This window comes from Patagioenas fasciata, chromosome 1 (genome assembly GCF_037038585.1).
Source record: "Patagioenas fasciata isolate bPatFas1 chromosome 1, bPatFas1.hap1, whole genome shotgun sequence".
Taxonomy (NCBI): Eukaryota; Metazoa; Chordata; class Aves; order Columbiformes; family Columbidae; genus Patagioenas; species Patagioenas fasciata.
In genome coordinates, this window is record NC_092520.1 from 140,730,603 (window position 1) to 140,747,975 (window position 17,373).

The 17,373-nt window shown below is 37.7% G+C and overlaps 1 protein-coding gene and 1 long non-coding RNA gene across 3 annotated transcripts in view; one reads left to right on the forward strand and one right to left on the reverse strand.

Annotated features, from left to right (window-relative positions):
- LOC139829312 (uncharacterized) lies at positions 1 to 14,959 on the forward strand. The gene is made up of 3 exons (XR_011741785.1): positions 1 to 715; positions 5,977 to 6,113; positions 14,316 to 14,959. It is a non-coding gene; the product is annotated as an uncharacterized lncRNA (long non-coding RNA).
- TTLL1 (TTL family tubulin polyglutamylase complex subunit L1) overlaps positions 7,985 to 17,373 on the reverse strand; it is a 24,665-nt gene continuing 15,276 nt past the window's right edge. For both annotated transcript variants that reach the window (XM_065844814.2, XM_065844823.2), the window contains exons 7-10: positions 15,222 to 15,365; positions 13,386 to 13,472; positions 11,438 to 11,601; positions 7,985 to 9,897 (exon numbers count right to left, since the gene is read on the reverse strand). In XM_065844814.2, coding sequence (XP_065700886.1) covers positions 9,768 to 9,897; positions 11,438 to 11,601; positions 13,386 to 13,472; positions 15,222 to 15,365 — 525 coding nt within the window. In that variant the 3' untranslated portion in view covers positions 7,985 to 9,767. The remainder of the gene's footprint in view (positions 9,898 to 11,437; positions 11,602 to 13,385; positions 13,473 to 15,221; positions 15,366 to 17,373) is intronic.

A 17,373-nucleotide genomic window follows, 5' to 3' on the forward strand; every position in this document is an offset into this window, starting at 1 on the left:
CGCGCGCCCGCGACCGGCGCGAGCTTCCCCAACGGCTGTCGGGGGCGGTTAGCGACGGGTGCGTCTCGGAGTGGCCCGGCTGGCGGGCCGAGCCCCCGGCTGGGGGGCATCTCATGAAGGGGCTGTGGCCGCTGCGGGGTACGCGTCTGCGGCTGGCAGCGCCAGCGGCTGCCACCCCGCGCTTACTGGGCAGCCTGCCCGCCCCGACCGGCTTGCCGAGAGGGCAGCCACTGTGTGCGTATAACACAGGTATATACGTGGTCGGAAACCGCTGACAGTAACGCTGCAGAACATGTCAGGTCGCAACCTGAATAAAAACATTGCGCCTATGTCCCGTTTCCGCTGCGGAGGACCGTGAACGAGCAGAAGATTTCGTTTCCCGAAGCGGAATTTGAGCGAACCGAAAGATCCTGAAAAGTGACAGGGACTTTTAGAGGCCCGAAAGTGGTGAAGGTTTTAATTTCCCTCCCGATCCCGCGGCAGTCCCGCCGTGTAACGCAGTGCCCTCTAACACCACAATGCGGCAATGACGGTGCTGCATTTATTCCGCTTCTCCTCCGGCTCCTGTCTGTCAGCTGCAGCCGCGTCTCGCTGCGGGGGACGGCACAGGACTTCGCGGGCTTGTCTGACGGCTGCATTCGAGACGGAGGTGGCTCAAGGACAGAGCCACCTTTAAAATAACATTGCTGATTTGTTTAAACCTCGGTGCACGGAGGTACGTAATACTTGAATAGTATCACAGGCAGAACTGTTATTCCAGCCTTTGCCTATCTTTTAGACTTATTTGCTCTAGAGAGAGGATTATTTCAAGTTCCAAGCAGCAGCCATCACAGTAACCTTATTTTGTCCCTTCAGCCTTTACCTTCTCCTCCACTAGTTTCAGCATTTCCCTCCCATCTGCCCTTCTCATCGCTGATCTACCTCCAGCATTGTCCCAGAGGACAGCCTAGCTTGAGGACAGCGAGAGCTCTTGATCATTTGTTAGGGCTGCAAAACAGTCCTAAGAGTACTTTCCTCTTGGCCATGTTTCTTATGCAAGTCTGCATATAATCAGCATAGACGCCAAGTCTTCCTGTACTCTTTCACTAAGTGTGTGACTCATGAACTCAAGGAGTCTTAAGTTCACTGGGAATTTAGATTAGTTCAGGACTGTGAGACCACAACAATGAGGTAAATTTTACCTTCTGAAGAAATGTCCTTAAAAATTTGAGTTTAATTAATTGCAGTTAATATTACTGCGAAATTTGGTCAGATTGGTAATTGTTCTAAGATTTAACATGATTTCTCCATTCCCTAATCTCCTTTTCATCTCTCTTGAAATTTAGAATTTTACAGTTTAGAGGAGGAATCTTGAAATTTGTTGCTATTTCTTCTCTCAGTTCTGACCACAAATGAGCTTTAGTTTTCCACACAGCGGCTCTCATTAAATATGAGATCAAGCTTTGCATAAACCAGCTCTCTTTACAGGAGATTACAAGTGATGTATATAATCACGAATACAGCTCTTTCTGTATGGACACGAATCAAGCTTCCGTTTTGCCTAGAGCATTGTCAAAGCTGGAAATCCTCCCTGCCAGAACACTTAGACTTTCTTCAACCTCAACATCAAAACAGTCATTCATCTCTTTGTATGGGCAAATAAGGCTCAAACTTGTTCAAAGACTGAAGAAACAGAACAGGAATTCAGTGTAAATCATAGTGTTCCCTGGTAGAACTAAGTTCATATTGTGATGAAATTGAATTCCATTTTGGCAGAGGACAGAAGTTCAACTGCAGTTGGTGGTGGACTGACACAAAAAAAAGCACAACTATTCCACACAGAGTCGGTTCAATACCACCTTTTGCCCCCAAAATCACTTCACTGTGCACAAAACCAGTGCAAATCACATAGATGCCACTGCCTGTGAAAGCCAGCGCTCACATTTTTACATGAGGCCAGTATGAGGACAATGACTGTAAATGGAGCAGGAGAGCTCTGAGTCTGGTTGCAAAAACTATTAGTCTTTCAATAATGAGGAAAATAGTGCCTTATTCTTCAAATCAGCTATTCCCGTGCATGGACTTTGCTAGGCCTCTGTACTGCTTACACCTTTTATATATATTATATATATTACTTATTATTATATTACATCATGTGTGTATATATACATTGTGTTTATTTTATTACTATATTTACATTTATATTTACTGTATTTACATATATATATTTACTAGATTTAAAAAATATATGTACATACAGGTACCATAAGTTCAGTCGTGTCACAGTACAAAGGCAGTGGCGTAGTATTGGGAGTCCTTGTCATACAGAACTTGAACTGCTTCTGCCTTCCAAGGGAACAGACGATGATCAGAAATGAGTAATTTAGACAACATTTTTGTACCAACAACTGGATTCAGATTTTAACACAACTTGAGAAATAACAACTGTGTTTTCCAGTTTTTCACTTAAATATCTTTATAAATGCTATGAAACACCTTTATAAATGTTATGAAATTATAATTTTAAAGATAAAAAGGTAAAGGCAGGACTATTAATTGGAAAAAAATAAAGCTAACCAAAAGACAATTTATATGACCATTTAAATTTAATATTTGGAGGTATCTCAAGGCACCACTACGGGGAACAGCATTTTCAAGCTGCTGAATAATCTCGTCTGGTTGCAAGATGTTTCCTATGCTTTTTACATTTAGATGAAAAATGCTTAGACACCTTTGGAAGTCAATAAGACCAGAGCAGCCATCAGAATTTTTAAAATACATTTTCAGTTGTAAAATTTTTTGCCCTTTTTCCAAGTGTACTATTTGAAACAATTCAGAAGCAAGATTAGAATCATCTTAGTCTACTTTTTGGATCAACACTATCAATCTTCCCATGAATTAGCTCTAGACGCAAAAGCAGAATTTGTCTGCATTGGGGTTAATACTCATGCTGGTGCAGTAATTTAACTTCATTATCTATAGTAATACAGTTTAAGGTATGTATAAATATATGAAGACTTGAGGCTACATGCACTGAATAAGTACACATATGCACTTGAAAAAACTGCCTGGGTAAATATACCACAGAGGTTAATAAAGTATTATTTTTTTTCAATTTATAAAATGTAAATTATCTTTATGCATATTCAAATGCTAAGTTTTTCTTGTAGTGAATTAAATGAGATTAGTGGTCTAATTATATCTATCATCAGTCATGCAACCTCCCAGTGTGATGACACTGTTATGGTGCCATAAATAATTTACTGATCTAGTGAATCATACTTTAACATATTAATCATTTTGGGTTTAGGATTTTTTCCTAAATATTAAAATTCATTTGTTCTCTGACCATTTTCAGTTATATTCAGAATATGACAGACTGGCAAAGATTACCCCAATCTTTCTTCTTAAAAGAAAGACGAACTGTCTATGCAGCCCCACTGGTAAGCATTTGATTTAGACTGTTAGGAACAGGAAAGGAAGTTTCTGAAAAAAAAAAAAAAAAAAATAATCTCTCTCATTTTAGATAAGTATCCCACGGTTATTTTTACTTTTAACACAATCTATTTTTAAATATGCTTCTTGTGTCTTCTGCTGTCCTCAGAAATTCCATGTGTCCTTTTAAGCACTAATACTTTATCTGTAAAGAAATTTTGTCTCTTGGCTGCACTCCATGCAAATTTTGTTAGTGTTTCTTGACTCTTGCAAAAACATTTCAGCATTCTCTTCAGAACCTTCCTCTCTAGACAAGAAAGCCCACGTTACATATGTATTTATTTACTTACACTTTAAATTTAATTCCTGAACCACGTTTTGATTGCAAATGTAATGTCATTAGTGAATATACATGCCAACCAATGACACAGAATTTCAGAATATTAAATTTAATTCCACTCCAATCAATTTGCACTGTTTCACTGCCCAACTTTCACTGGGAAAGAACTTTTCACATTAAGATGTGTTCTTGTCTGAAATATTCTTTATTATCTCCTTGGTTTTCACATTAATGTTTTTAATTAGTGTTTCATATGGTCCAAACTTTTCAATTTCACAACAATTGTCTATGATTGGCTCAGATGTGGCTGATATGCTTTTAATAGGTACAAAAATTGAGAATAATGAAGGCATACAAGGTTCTCTGTCAATGGTAAAGATATCTCTATGTCATTACAAAAACTGTGAAAGTTCTGGCTATGGACTGCTCCGACTATAGAGAGTTTCTCTGAGCTTGCCTAAGCTTTGATGGCAACCTAAAAAAAATGGAAAAAAAAAAAAATACAGCCTAGCACAAACAACTTCCTCCTATTCAGTAAAAACAATCAGTTTTTCCAAGATACTCATTTATGTTCCTATTTCCTCTTAATAATCGAATGTTTAACAAACTTGTGCCTAAAGTCAGCTTTTCCCAGCTATATATATTTATTTTCTGCAGCAAATACAAGAATAAAGTTTTTGTTAAGGAACCCCACATGTTAGCGTAACCAGCCGTGGACACCAGTGTAACATTTTGATACCTACGCACCAGATGGCATGGAGTCCTTCCAACTGCCCTGAAGGCTTGAGTGAGCTATGTTAATAAAGAAGGCACAAAATATAAGTTGCCTTCTGTTTTTTTTTTTTTTTCACCTAGGTAAACTGAACAGTAACTACTTCAGAATCAGCACTAGTTTGTCATGACAGAGTAAAGCCCTTCCTTTACTACAGATAAATGGGCTCTGCCTGACATGTTCTGCTGCCGAAATGCAGGACTATCTATCTTCCGTGAAATGTCTATTGTTTTGCTAAGTTTGTAGCAGGAAGTGAATCAGGAGATGGGGACATTTCAGGCAGAAGTTCTATTGTAAAGCCAACAGCAACAAAGTAGCTTTAGGGATAATACTGTTTCTTTTATTCTAATTAAGTTCCTAAAGCCATATAAAGAAGCTATTCTGTGGGAATCTTATTAATTCCTTCCATGTCAAAGAATTAATAGGGAGAAAGGTTAGTGCCCAGGAAGCAAGCCCCACTATTCAATTCTAGCAATAAGCTCCTTCTACACTGATGTCATTATAACAATTCCCGTCGCTGTTTAGAGCTTGTCTATTTAATTCTTCATACAATACTGTCGTTATGCCAGTGATCACTTGAGCATATGAAGAACTGTGTTTTAGGACTGAGACACACATTTATTTTAGCTCTGCCTGGCAAATTATTACACTAGCCAGAGTCAGAACTTTTGGGAACTGTTATTTGTGATTTATTTTGCTGCACTAAAAGCCAAAACAGTTTCTTTATCCTACAATTAGATACATTTGGAGGACGATTGGCCTAGGGCCACGGTTAGTTACTCAGAACGAAGAGTTTGTCTGTTTGCAGCCACTCAGATTTAAGCTCACTTAAGCCCTCTCAGTCAGAGGTAAAACAGTCTTCAATCTTTTGGAGAATTAGGCTCTGGCAAAGCAAGCTACTTTACCTTTGAATGAGAGCATCCACGCAAGGTTTGACGTCTTTTATTATACATTTTCTCATCACGACTTCAGTCAATTCCACTTAACTCCTATAGAGTAGAGGCATGCCCTGAGTGGTGTACACATCTCTCTAATCACCTCAGTCGCAGCTGATAGCAGAGCATGCCCCAGGCTGTTATCAGTGCATGCACCACTTTGTACCATTAGTTCTGTTCTACCACAGCAACAGATTTAGTTAAGGACGCAAGAGTGAAAGGTTTAATTGCCTGCTCAGGGATATAATCTTAAAGTTTTCACTTCCAGTTTCTCTTCCCCCATAGCAGATTTTCACCTTTACCTTTCAAGGCCATGTACAAACAGGCACCTCACAGGGCAATATCCCCTTCCCCCGCTTCAGAACTATGAGCTATGACTGCTTTTGTTTCTTTGTCATCCTCCTGCTTCTGAGTCTACAGACATGCTGCTTCATGCACAGAGCCAACTCTCATTCCAGCTAACGCGGAACATGACCCTTATTCAAGTTCCTTCAAAGCATTGTATTTTTCAACAGGTCTTATGTGGAAAAAAAGATACAGCAATGGATGTTCCTCGTTTTTCAGTTTCTCAAGAACATTTCATTACATTCATGCAGCTTCAAGTTCTTCATCAGAAAAGGAAGACTTCCTGATGGCTTACAGGTCTTTGGAGGTTGGTTTGTTACTGATAATCAGATAGGCAATCTTAGTCATCTAGAATTTAATGTTATTTCAGTTTTGTTCTTTAAAACTCCATTTGCATATGTAAGTTTTTCATGTATTAGAAGTGAAAATACAGTTATGCCTTCAAACTTCAACCTCTGCAAAAAGCCTGTTGGAAAAGGAAATAAGGAGAAAGCAGTCTGGCGTACCTAATCACTCGTCTACTGTTTTTAAAAAGAAAGTGGAACGAGGTCAGGAAGAGAGGGTCACTGTATCTGCAGTCTCTTTGACTTCTCGCTCTTTAAAGAACATTGCACTTCTGGATTCATGTTTGGGTCAGCAGGATAAATTACTAGCAATACATCAGTTGGAAATTTAACTGTCTAAAATGTAACATCAACATTTGAAATCTAAATTCTAGTTCTGAGATTAAGTACTACATAGCCAAAGATTCCTGTAAGAGCTTTTATTTTTTTTTCCTCCAATTAGTAATACTTCAGTGTTTAGATTTTGAATTAGTAATGATAATTTACTAGTTATTTTACAGATATATTTCATTCTCAAGTGTTCGAAATATATTTTCCCAATACTACAGTGGCCAAAGAGAAGGATTTGTTTCTTCCAAATTTTCCATATAAAATACTGCTCTCTAAATACTATATATGAATGAAATACATCTGCTACACACTGGGACAGAAATCCTTATTCTCTGAAGTCTGTAAGACTTCCACTGATTTAACATTATGACAATTTTTCAGAAGTCAGGACTGGAAGAGATGTGTTATCATACTGAGTAATACAAGTGCAAGCTCAAATGAGTTGAACCTTTCTGAGCCATGAGAAGACCTCCAAGCAAATAAATAAGAATATTCAATATTACAGGTAGTGCCATTCCTATTCTGTCTTGTCAATGCCTGTGTTCTGCAGGCCCTGATACAATTCGCTGCCTAGCTGTAAAGTCACCAATGCCAACACAGGATACCACCTACAAACAAGTTTGGAAGAACAAGATTATTTAGATGTTACCATCAGGTTTGGTTCATTGTGAAATTACAGCTAAAAAGTATCACCTGCATTAATCTTCCAAAGCCTTCTACAGCAATGAATCCTAATAACCCAGACACGCTTTTGCTTTCACATTAAACCTTCCCCAGAAGGGGACCGAAAGTCACTGCAGCTCAGTTAGTATGTTCTGACTTCTACATACTCAAAAAGTAACAGTGTGAAGTTGACTTTTTAATGAGAATCTGCATTTTTCGATATACCTCTTCCATATTAAGTCCCACCAGTGTATGCTGCATGAACAGGGAAGGAGAAATCATCCTACTGTGGCTCTCCTTGCTAGTGCTACTGTTACAACAGAATAAGACCACAACATCCTTTGTCCAAGCTATTAAAGAAGTTAATTACAAGCAGTGGAAAGTGGGAGAAAGCTCCAGTTTCCCTCCATCGGAGTATTCTTATTATATTCCCTGTCTGTAAGAAATATGACCATATGACAAAATACTATTTACTACAGTCTCACAGCTCCTAAGGTTGTCACATACTTCCTACTAACAGGCAGTTGGGGGTAAAGCCGGAAACATCTGCCCACTAAATATCACATCATTAAAACAGCACTTAGTATCTGATCACACATGTAATTAAGAGTAGCTTACCCATCAAGGTTCAAATATACAAGCAAGAATCACACTTAGGAACTAAAAAAACCCAACAAACCAATCACAAAACCCCAAACGCAAAAACTATGAGACCTGCAATTTAGATGAGCTTTACTATCCTGCAGTGATCATGTTTTCTTAGCCTTATCTCAAGAGCCAAATTGAATATGCTTTTGTGGAGGTCAGTGAGAAGATTCAAGTTGAATGACCAGAAAATCAGTTGGGTTTTGGTCCTTATTTTAATGGAATATACAAAATTAATTAAGATGAGGATTACAGTTGGAGTGACTCATTCAGTCTACATATTTCACTCTTTATCGCAAGGATGAATCCCAGATCATAAGGATATTCATCAGCCCAGCCCACATCTGCCCTTCCTCCCCAGCCCAAGCTGCTCTTGCTGGATTGTGTTCGGACTGAGAGTCAGCAGCACCAACTGTCCCAAAAACCACAGTTTGTGAGCACCTGCCCTCTTCTAGGAGGACCTTCAAAAGCAGAAAAAGGACTGACATTTTCTGTGGTGCAGTTGGTCTGTTTTACATGTTCAGGAAAGCCAAAACTTTTCAGGGAGATTAAGTCTACCTTGCATGTACGTCAGTGGCCCGCCATGCCTGTAGCCTGCTGTGGCAGGCAGGCTGACTACCACTGCACTAGTGCCATCCAGGTTAGAGTGTGTTATGGCTACATGGACATTTGCAACTTTGAACCTCCTTCATCTTTCTCTCCACAATATTCCACCATAAAAAAAAAAAAAAAAAAAAAGAAAAAGAAAAAGAAGGAAAAAGGAGGGAGGGGGAAGGAGAACAAAGACAACTAGAACTGCATATTGACATTTATAAATAACCACCCAATAACTGGTGGAAATGTAAGTGGAAGCAACAGCCAATCACAGACCCAACTAGTTTATTTATATGCTATGTTGTTAGAAGACTGAAACACCTATTTTTAACTTTTGCTCTATACATTTTAGTAGCTAATCATCAACTTCTGTTATCAGAGCTACTAGAAATAGCTTACCACATGCAACAATATTTTTGTTATAGTACACACAAAACACACAAGAAATTCAGATATTGTACTTGTATACATGCATAAGTAAACAAATTCTGGTGCAAATAAAGCTTTACCATCAGCTTCACGCAATGAGATTTATTACAGTATGTAGGTGTTCTGTCTGTTCCTACAGACATGCATTATCTTGAAATAAAAATTCATGGCTAGTGAAATAATGCATCAAATAATGCATCATTTGCAGCACTCCTTCAGTTCATGAAGCTTTATACCTTTAAAGAGTTAGCAGCTCAAAACACTTCAAGGAAATTTAAAACAAAACAAACAAACCAACTAAAACCCCCAACCAATCAAGCATAAACCCCCCCTCGAGAAACGCCCAAACCCTCAGCATATAAAAAGTCACTTTTCTATTTCTTAATACTGATTACAAATCATTAGCTGCATTAACTGACAATAGCCTCAAGATCATGTATTGCTATTTTTTCTAGTTGCTCTTCTTTAACTAGCAAGAATCTGAACCATCATTGTGACAATATTAACACCACTACCACCCTTTTACAGAATCCATAGCTCATTTATTATAGGGAGTTAGGGATAGGCTACTACAGGAAATAAATTATCGCCAGAACAGGAAGGGGTTTCTTTCAGAATGCATATTTTGAGTTCTTTATAAAGAAAGTTCTTAATCATTACTGTCAGAATATTAGTTATACAAAGTGTGCATATATATATATATAAAATAATTATATATACATATATATAATTATATATACATATATACTATATATATGTATTTTTTAATAATCAATTCAGTGTATGTCTAGTACAGTTACTGGTTTTACAGTGCTTGTTTCACTTCTTTTCAAAGGCTGTATTGTCCTCTTTCAATATTTCTCACACGCAATACAGCAAAATAGAGGAATCTGTTAAAAAACTGCATTTTTTTTCGTGATGTCTTCCTACCAAGACTGCAGTTGTTTCTTCTGTTATCACTTCCAGGTGGTTAGTACGGGCTTTCCCGAATCTCTTGCACGATTTCCTTTTACTCCAGTGGACTGCCCAGAACGACTTCGCAAGTCACGATCAGGCCCGTCACTTTGCGCCATCTCTTCATCATATCTAAAAATGAGATAACCCATTTAATGCCTTGTCCTGCTATTTTCTACACAAACAAGAATGGGTTCTCTATATTCTATTTTGCTTAGTATCTAGCAGTGAAATTTAATACAAACTGTCCTACACACAGGTTTACATATGCATAGTTTGATATGCAGCCATTATTCAAGGAAATATACTACCATGTGATGCTACAATACAGAGCAACTGAAATATCTTCAGCTACTTTTTGAAAGAAACAAATAATCTGGCAGCTTTGCTTGAACTTCCAAGTTTGTGAAATTTTATGCTTGTGAAATTTTCCATGTACTTCTGTATTTCTCCTCACTACGTAGGTCTGTGGTTAAGCAGGAACAGACTGCTGGCAGCTTAATAAGGTCTTAAGCTATTGCTTCAAACACAGGATTGTTAGCTGCAGTGTTAAAATAACTCCAACGTTGCATCAGAGACCGAGTAGGGAAAGAATAAGGTGAACAAACAACAGTGTGCTTAAATTAAATGCGTTTGATGACATGTATTTTGTAACACTTAACCACAGTGACAAGTAGTTCTTTAAATATTTAAGCCCATTATGGCCTCAGATAACCTCAGTATATACTTACCTCTCAGCTGCTATGCAAATCCCAAGCAGAAATCTGCTATAAATGCATAATTATAATTATCAAAGTAATACTACAACAGTTTGTAGAACAGTCACAATATATACTTAGTTACACTACTGTACAGGTATTTGCAGCTACCATGTACATAACATTCATTAACACTTAAATCATTCAGCGAGCATGTACACGTTTAACTGCCTTTACTAGTACACAGAAAGAGTATTTAGGATCAGTATGAACTAGGGGATCAGCTACATACATAACTGCATTACTGACATTCCGAACAATTGTACCACTAGAGCGAGAGAACCTATGTGAACATTTTCTCAAAAAACAAGAGAAACTGTATCATCAATATAATATTTAAATCAGTGTTCCTCTACATAAGACCAATCAATCCTAGATAAATCCTTCAGACACTCCAGTATAAAGATCTTGGCATCCTTCATTTCTCCCTTTGTAATACAGATTGGGGAACTTAAATATCTGACAACTCATTATTAATACATTCATGAAACACAGGAGTCAAGTGGTATCATCTCTATGAATGGAGAGAAAATTTGTATCAAATAGCTAATATATATATTTAACTGCCATCTATATACTACATTGAATACAATTCAAGTCCTACACATGCAGAAGGCAAACACTCTCTTTGCCTCTGTCCCTCAAATCTAGATGTTGGAAGGTCAGGAGGTACAGGCAGGAGCTTATCAGACAAGTATTAATAACATTCCCTCTGGAGATGAGGCGGGGCAACTCTGCTTTAATGCACTCCCACCTCCAATGTTGCTATTGTAGCTCCAAAAAAAGAACTTAAGTAGTACCTTTGTGCCCATTTTTTACATCAGAATGAAGTTCACATTATCTGTGTGGTCTACATTAAAAAGTGAGGTGACAGCAAAACATTTGCATTTATATAGAACATCGACACAACTTACAAGACTTCATAATTGCCAAGAACTTCTTTTGGTGGAGATTTATTCCATTTACAGTCTGGAATTTCCCCATTAGGCACAGCAATGTTAAGTGTGTCATTAATAAGATTATACTTCAAGATGCGATCATTAGCAGTACTGGAAGTAAGAGAAGGGGAAGCATTAACCTACAAAAGGAAAACAAAATGTCAGCATCAATTTTTTGAGTGGTATATAGTTCTCCAAACAGAATGTGTGATGACTACATGTACTATTTGGGAAATTCAGATTCAGCGTCTCAAAGCACATCTTTCAGTTCCTCAGACATTGGAAGGAATCCCCCATTGCATGTTTTTCTTAGTGGTGTGGTGCTTTTTTGAAGTACAAAGTGTCTGCAGTGTCAGCCTGAAGATTTTTTTTGAGACCAGATTCTCCAGAGTTAATCAGACAAACGTAGATTTTTGTTTGATTTTCTAAGCTTACTTGGATAGCAAAACCATAAACTTCAGTGCTTACAATTCGCCTGATTCACTACAACAGCTGTTATACAGAGGAATCTGTGTTTCTTCTGTGTAAATAGCTTTTATTTATGTTCATAATCTGAGTTCTCCCCTATTAAATTGTGAACTGGAGAAACATATATGTGCTCTCTATTCAAAGCACTACATTGTATCTTGTTTTAACTAAAACTGGGGTTTGTTTAACATGTATCTTGTGTTCCACAATTATCATAGAGTATCAGAAAAATAAACAGATTTTTTTAAAAAATAAAGTCCATTTACCTTTGATCTTTCACTTTCAATTAGCCTGAGAAAGAAGAGGGCTGGATAAAATTTACATTGAACATACAGATCCAAAGTTAATACACTAAAGAGAAATATAGGTGAAAAAAAGCGCCTTCCAAATATCCCAGTTATCCTATGTGTACTCCTTTTCTTTTCCTCTGAACCTGCAATATTAAGGTCAGGACAGCATTTAAAACTGAAGTTTGATGTTATGCTCCATCAAGCCAATGCAAATTTTCCAGCTACTGATGCAGTATCTAATAGGGCTCCTAACACTCAACCTGCGTCTGAAGTCCAATTGTATAGATGCACCGGATTTAAACGACAAAACACAAAGCCACAAACAAATACAAATATCAAACAGGAAATGAGCACATGATAGCTTGTCATCACATGGCATATTTTACTTTCCAACACTTTTTTAAATCCACTTACCTAAGGAACAAAAGATTGTTTTAAAAGCGGAAAGAGTACTGTGCTGGTTTTGCTGGGAAAGAGTTGATTTTTTTTTTTTTACTTTCCAGTAGCTGGGCTGTGTTTTGGAGTTGGTATAGAAGGAATGTGAGGGCTCACAACTCAGGTTGCCAGGGAGACCAGGGACTTTTTCAGCTTTCCAGCTGTGGGTACACATGGGGGCTGGGGGAGGACCTAACAGAACAGCACCTCAGTTGACATCCAGGCTGGCCAGTGAGATATTCCCTACCATTGGTGTCATACTCCATATATAGCTGGAACAAGTTTTACTGTCTGGAGATCGTTCCAGGACCAGCTGTTTGATGTGATCACATTGAGCACCAAGTGCTATCTAAGTCTCCGCTCTTCTGGGATTTGCTGTATGGGATCACTGCTCAGGGGATCACTCCTCAGGAGCAGGCTGGGCCTCAGTTTTCTGGGTTTGTGAGCAATTGCACTGTATATTCTATATTGCTTTGTATATTCTTTTATTGTTACTATTGTTGTTTACCTCTTACTTTGCTGGTCTGTTAAACTGGTTTTATCCCAACCCAGGAGTTTTACCTTCTCTTTCCTGATTCTCCTCCCCATCCCACTGTGAAGGAGAGTGAGTGAGCAGCCAGATGGTCCTAGTTGCTGGCTGGGGCTCAACCATGACACTACATTGAAATCTACCTGGTTTTATTCTGTGAAATGAGAAGGAAGTTTTTTTCCTGTGTTTTATGTAACTTTACCTCAATTAGCCATGGTTTAAGCTTGTCATCAATGATTATGTCGTATCCATAACACTCAAAGCAGTGTTTATCATTATTCATTACAGGCTAAAAAAAAAAAAAAAGACAACAATATGTATTAAAACAAACAATTTACTAAGTAACCTGATTACACACTTCATTTGCTATAAATCACATGCTATTACATTACGAATCTTCTACTACGGTGTTCAGTGTTGTAATTCTAACATAAGCTTGCTAACTAGTAAGTTCAGGATTGCCTCTTTTTTCCAGCCTTTAAGTAAATATCTCAATGTTAATGACTGCATTAATACCAAGTACTAAGTTACATTAATTTTCCATTTTGTTTCCAGTTTGAAAATAAAGTGTTTTCATATTTTGCAAAAGTAATAACAATATTTAAAGACTGCATGCATCAGGAGAAATCAGGAAGTTTTAAGATTTATGTAACACAGCTTCACATAATCATAAATTCTTTAAACTTCAGAAAAAGAAGACTTATTCCAAGACATTTATTTTATTATGCTGCTGTAACTATGCAGAAATTTGAGGTCAAACAATTACCAGATAAGGTTAAAATTATAATTAACTCAAGTCAACTATGATTCTGAAAGTCAAGAGACACCGAGGACCAAGTTCTACTTAGATGCACATTCTCTAGAGAATCAGTAGTTTTCCAGCATCTGCTGAACATTTGCAGTATGCATGGAAAAACTTTTCTATGCAAATCTCATCAGATCTTTAAAAGAAATCTTTGTAACAGGTTAGTGAGATGTTTTCCCCTAGACTAATAATGAAAGCTTTTCAATTCTTCAGGGAGTGAAAGGGGGAAGGAGGAACAAGCATATCTCATTACATTTGCCATTATAAGAAAGACGGAGGACCAAAACCTTCCATGCTCAATAATTCTCTTTTCTCTTCTCTTTTAAGGTTCTGCTGACATTTGGATTAAACTCCTTTTCTTCTCACATCTGGTTTTAAATATGATTGCAGAGCAGAGGCTGAGCTGAGCCATGCTTTCCCCCCTCCCACTGCTCCTAGCTTCATGCCCTTGTCGCTCTTTCTTGTGCTGATTCTGGTGTTCATCAGTGAGGTGATTCAGCTTATTACACTAGCAGAATACTAACCCATCAATAAAGCAAGGCAGTAATTGTCAGTTGGGTGAGTGAGCTGATTCAGCTCACAATGGTGCCAGGACCAACCCAAAAGAGATTACAGGACCGTGCACTTGGGAACAGGACAGTCCTTGGCACCAGTGAGCTCTTCAGTTACCCCAGCTGACCCATGGAGTGATACCTGCTCTCTAATGTAAATACAGGATATTACCCAAACACTATAAAGTCATGCAAGCAGAGGACTGATCGCTACTTTTTTTTTTTTTTAATGAGAGTCATGATAACTACATGACTCTTGTATAAAAGAGCTGAAAGTAAGTTATGTAACTCTGCTGAACTGATACCCTTATGTTTTCTTTGATAAATTGTCCTCCAGAGCTATTTTTTCTTTGACACAGTTGTTATTGCTGAAATGACATCATGGGCCTTGGCAGAGCTTAATACTATTCACAAGGGCAGTATCAAATAGTTCACAGAGCCCTCAAGGGAAGACATTCATTCACTTCTTCAATATGCACAGATAGCTCACCCACCCACCCAAGACTCAAGTTCACTCAGAGAAGTCAAGAGATAACAGAATTGCAGAAATCAGCATCAACAACCATCACTCAAATAGCAGTAAATAGACTGTAGGGGTTTTGATGGCAAACTTGCTTTCACGGTTCTGAGAAGTCTGCAACTGTAACGCTGTCACTGGCAGTATTCCAGGAACAGTACTCACCGCAACAGCCTTCAGTGACTGCACAATTATCCAGTGAATTTCATCAAATAATTTGTTTGTGACTTCCTTTCCACGGGTACTCTCCAGATAAAGGCGTAAGTTACTCACTGTCCACTTGCCTCCGTGGATATGATTGTAATCATCCTAAAGAGTTAAGCAGTTAATAAAGTCTAAGAATTTGAGGTTGTCCAGCAGTTTTGTTTCATTCACACAAAAAGGCCACTAATACTTATATACAAGTATTGCTCTAAAAAAAACCTCCGCAAATTGCTTTTACTCTACTTTACAGCTTCATGAAGACTTCAGCTTTACTTTGAACTGTTGCCTATATAAACAACTGTTTTTATTATCTTTGTATATGTATATCTCACACATTTCAAATCAAGTAATAAACCTTTCCTAGAAGAAAAAAAAACAAATATACTTTGACAGTTTCATAGTAAAACATAAGTTATAATTGGGAAATACTAGTTCTAAAATGTGGAAGGAAATAATTGAACTTTTCCCTCCTCTGGGAGTAAGGGAGAAATAACTAGGTGAGCAATAGCTAAATTTCACTGAAGTTAGCTGTTCTACAATGACACATGGGAAAGTGCTTGTCTGTGCTTATTCATTTAAAACGCGACTTGTCTGTTTCCCAAGAGGCAAACACAGTGTCTTCCTAATGGTGCTACTGACAACAGTTATTCTCAAGAAGACAGTGAAATGACATCTGAATTATTTTTAAAGGTTGATTTTAAAAGTAATTCTGTATTTTTATATAGAGAAAACACTAAGTGCTACTGAAACAGAACAACAGAAAAAAATGAGTTACCTTATATTTGTCTTTTCAGAGGCTATCAGGGCTCTGCACTAGTTTCTCTTAGCAAACTGAGGCTTTTCTTACTGATGGAAAGACACAGCTTCAGCCCTTGAGGAACTCTCAGGACAAATACTTTGTCTCTTTATAAAGATTCTCCTCAGAGCATTTCTAAGAAATAATGACTATGCCTGCTACATTATAAAACACAGGATGAACAAAGCAGAAAAAAGTTCTCAGAGGAATGAAGTCTATCATCCTCTAAGACAAGGTCAGAGAAGCCTCTATCTATTTTTAGGCTTTTTTTTTTGCAGCTCCCCCTTAATAAATTTGGAAAATTGGACTGTACAAATACAGATTTGAAACATGGTTCTCAGGATTTGCTGCATGGAAAAATGTCTTGAGACCAGATTCCAGCAAGAGAACGGAGATCAAAGTTCCAGCCTTCTTTGCATTTCAGAACAAGTACCCAAATCAAAATAGATTGCAACAGGATAGAGCTTTACACAATCACAGCTGTTTAATTAAAATTTTTAAAGTAGAATATTGCAGGCTACATAGACGATCACTAACTGAAAATAATTAAGCAGAAGAATTACTGTTGTTTTGTTTGTATTACACATGCACTGAATAATGACTCAGAACTGTATTTTCCAGCACAAACATTATGATGAGTATACTGATGTACTCTCCTTCCTTCATTTTAGCCTTTCCCTCTCCCTGATACTGAATTGTGCACTTTTCAAATCGGGGGTGTTTTCCTATGAGCTTGTAGGGTACAAACACACTGAAACTCTACAGTTCACATAGGGCTTAAAGTAGAGACTGATAGCTAGAATTAAAGAGTTTTTTCGACTTCAGTGTAATTTTGATAAAGCACTTGACAGTTCAAATTAGATTCTTCTAAAACCATACAGCCGAACTGCTTCTGAAGTTACAAACATGTTTAAACCAGAAGGAAAAATAAGATGTATAGAGTGGCTTTACATTAAACTTTTCTCACTTCTTTCTGCAAAACTCAACAGATATTAGTGGTTCAGAATTTCTGAAAAGTTTTTCAAATGCTCTGGTAATGATTGCACATTTTTAAGCTGTTACTTTTATACCCATTTCTGTTGTCCTTTCTTCTCTCAAAGTGTGACCTCACCAGTACTTTCACTTCTACTTATATTTGGGATAAATTTTGAAGGCCATACTTCAACTGGTAGACAAGATGAAAGGGTGCATAGAAATGGGATAGGCAACATATCACATGCCTCACTTGTTCACTGCCACTCACAACAGCACCATGATTTATGCTCTAAGTTGTATGGGCTATGCTTTCATCACAACACATTCTCAGTGTGCCCTGTC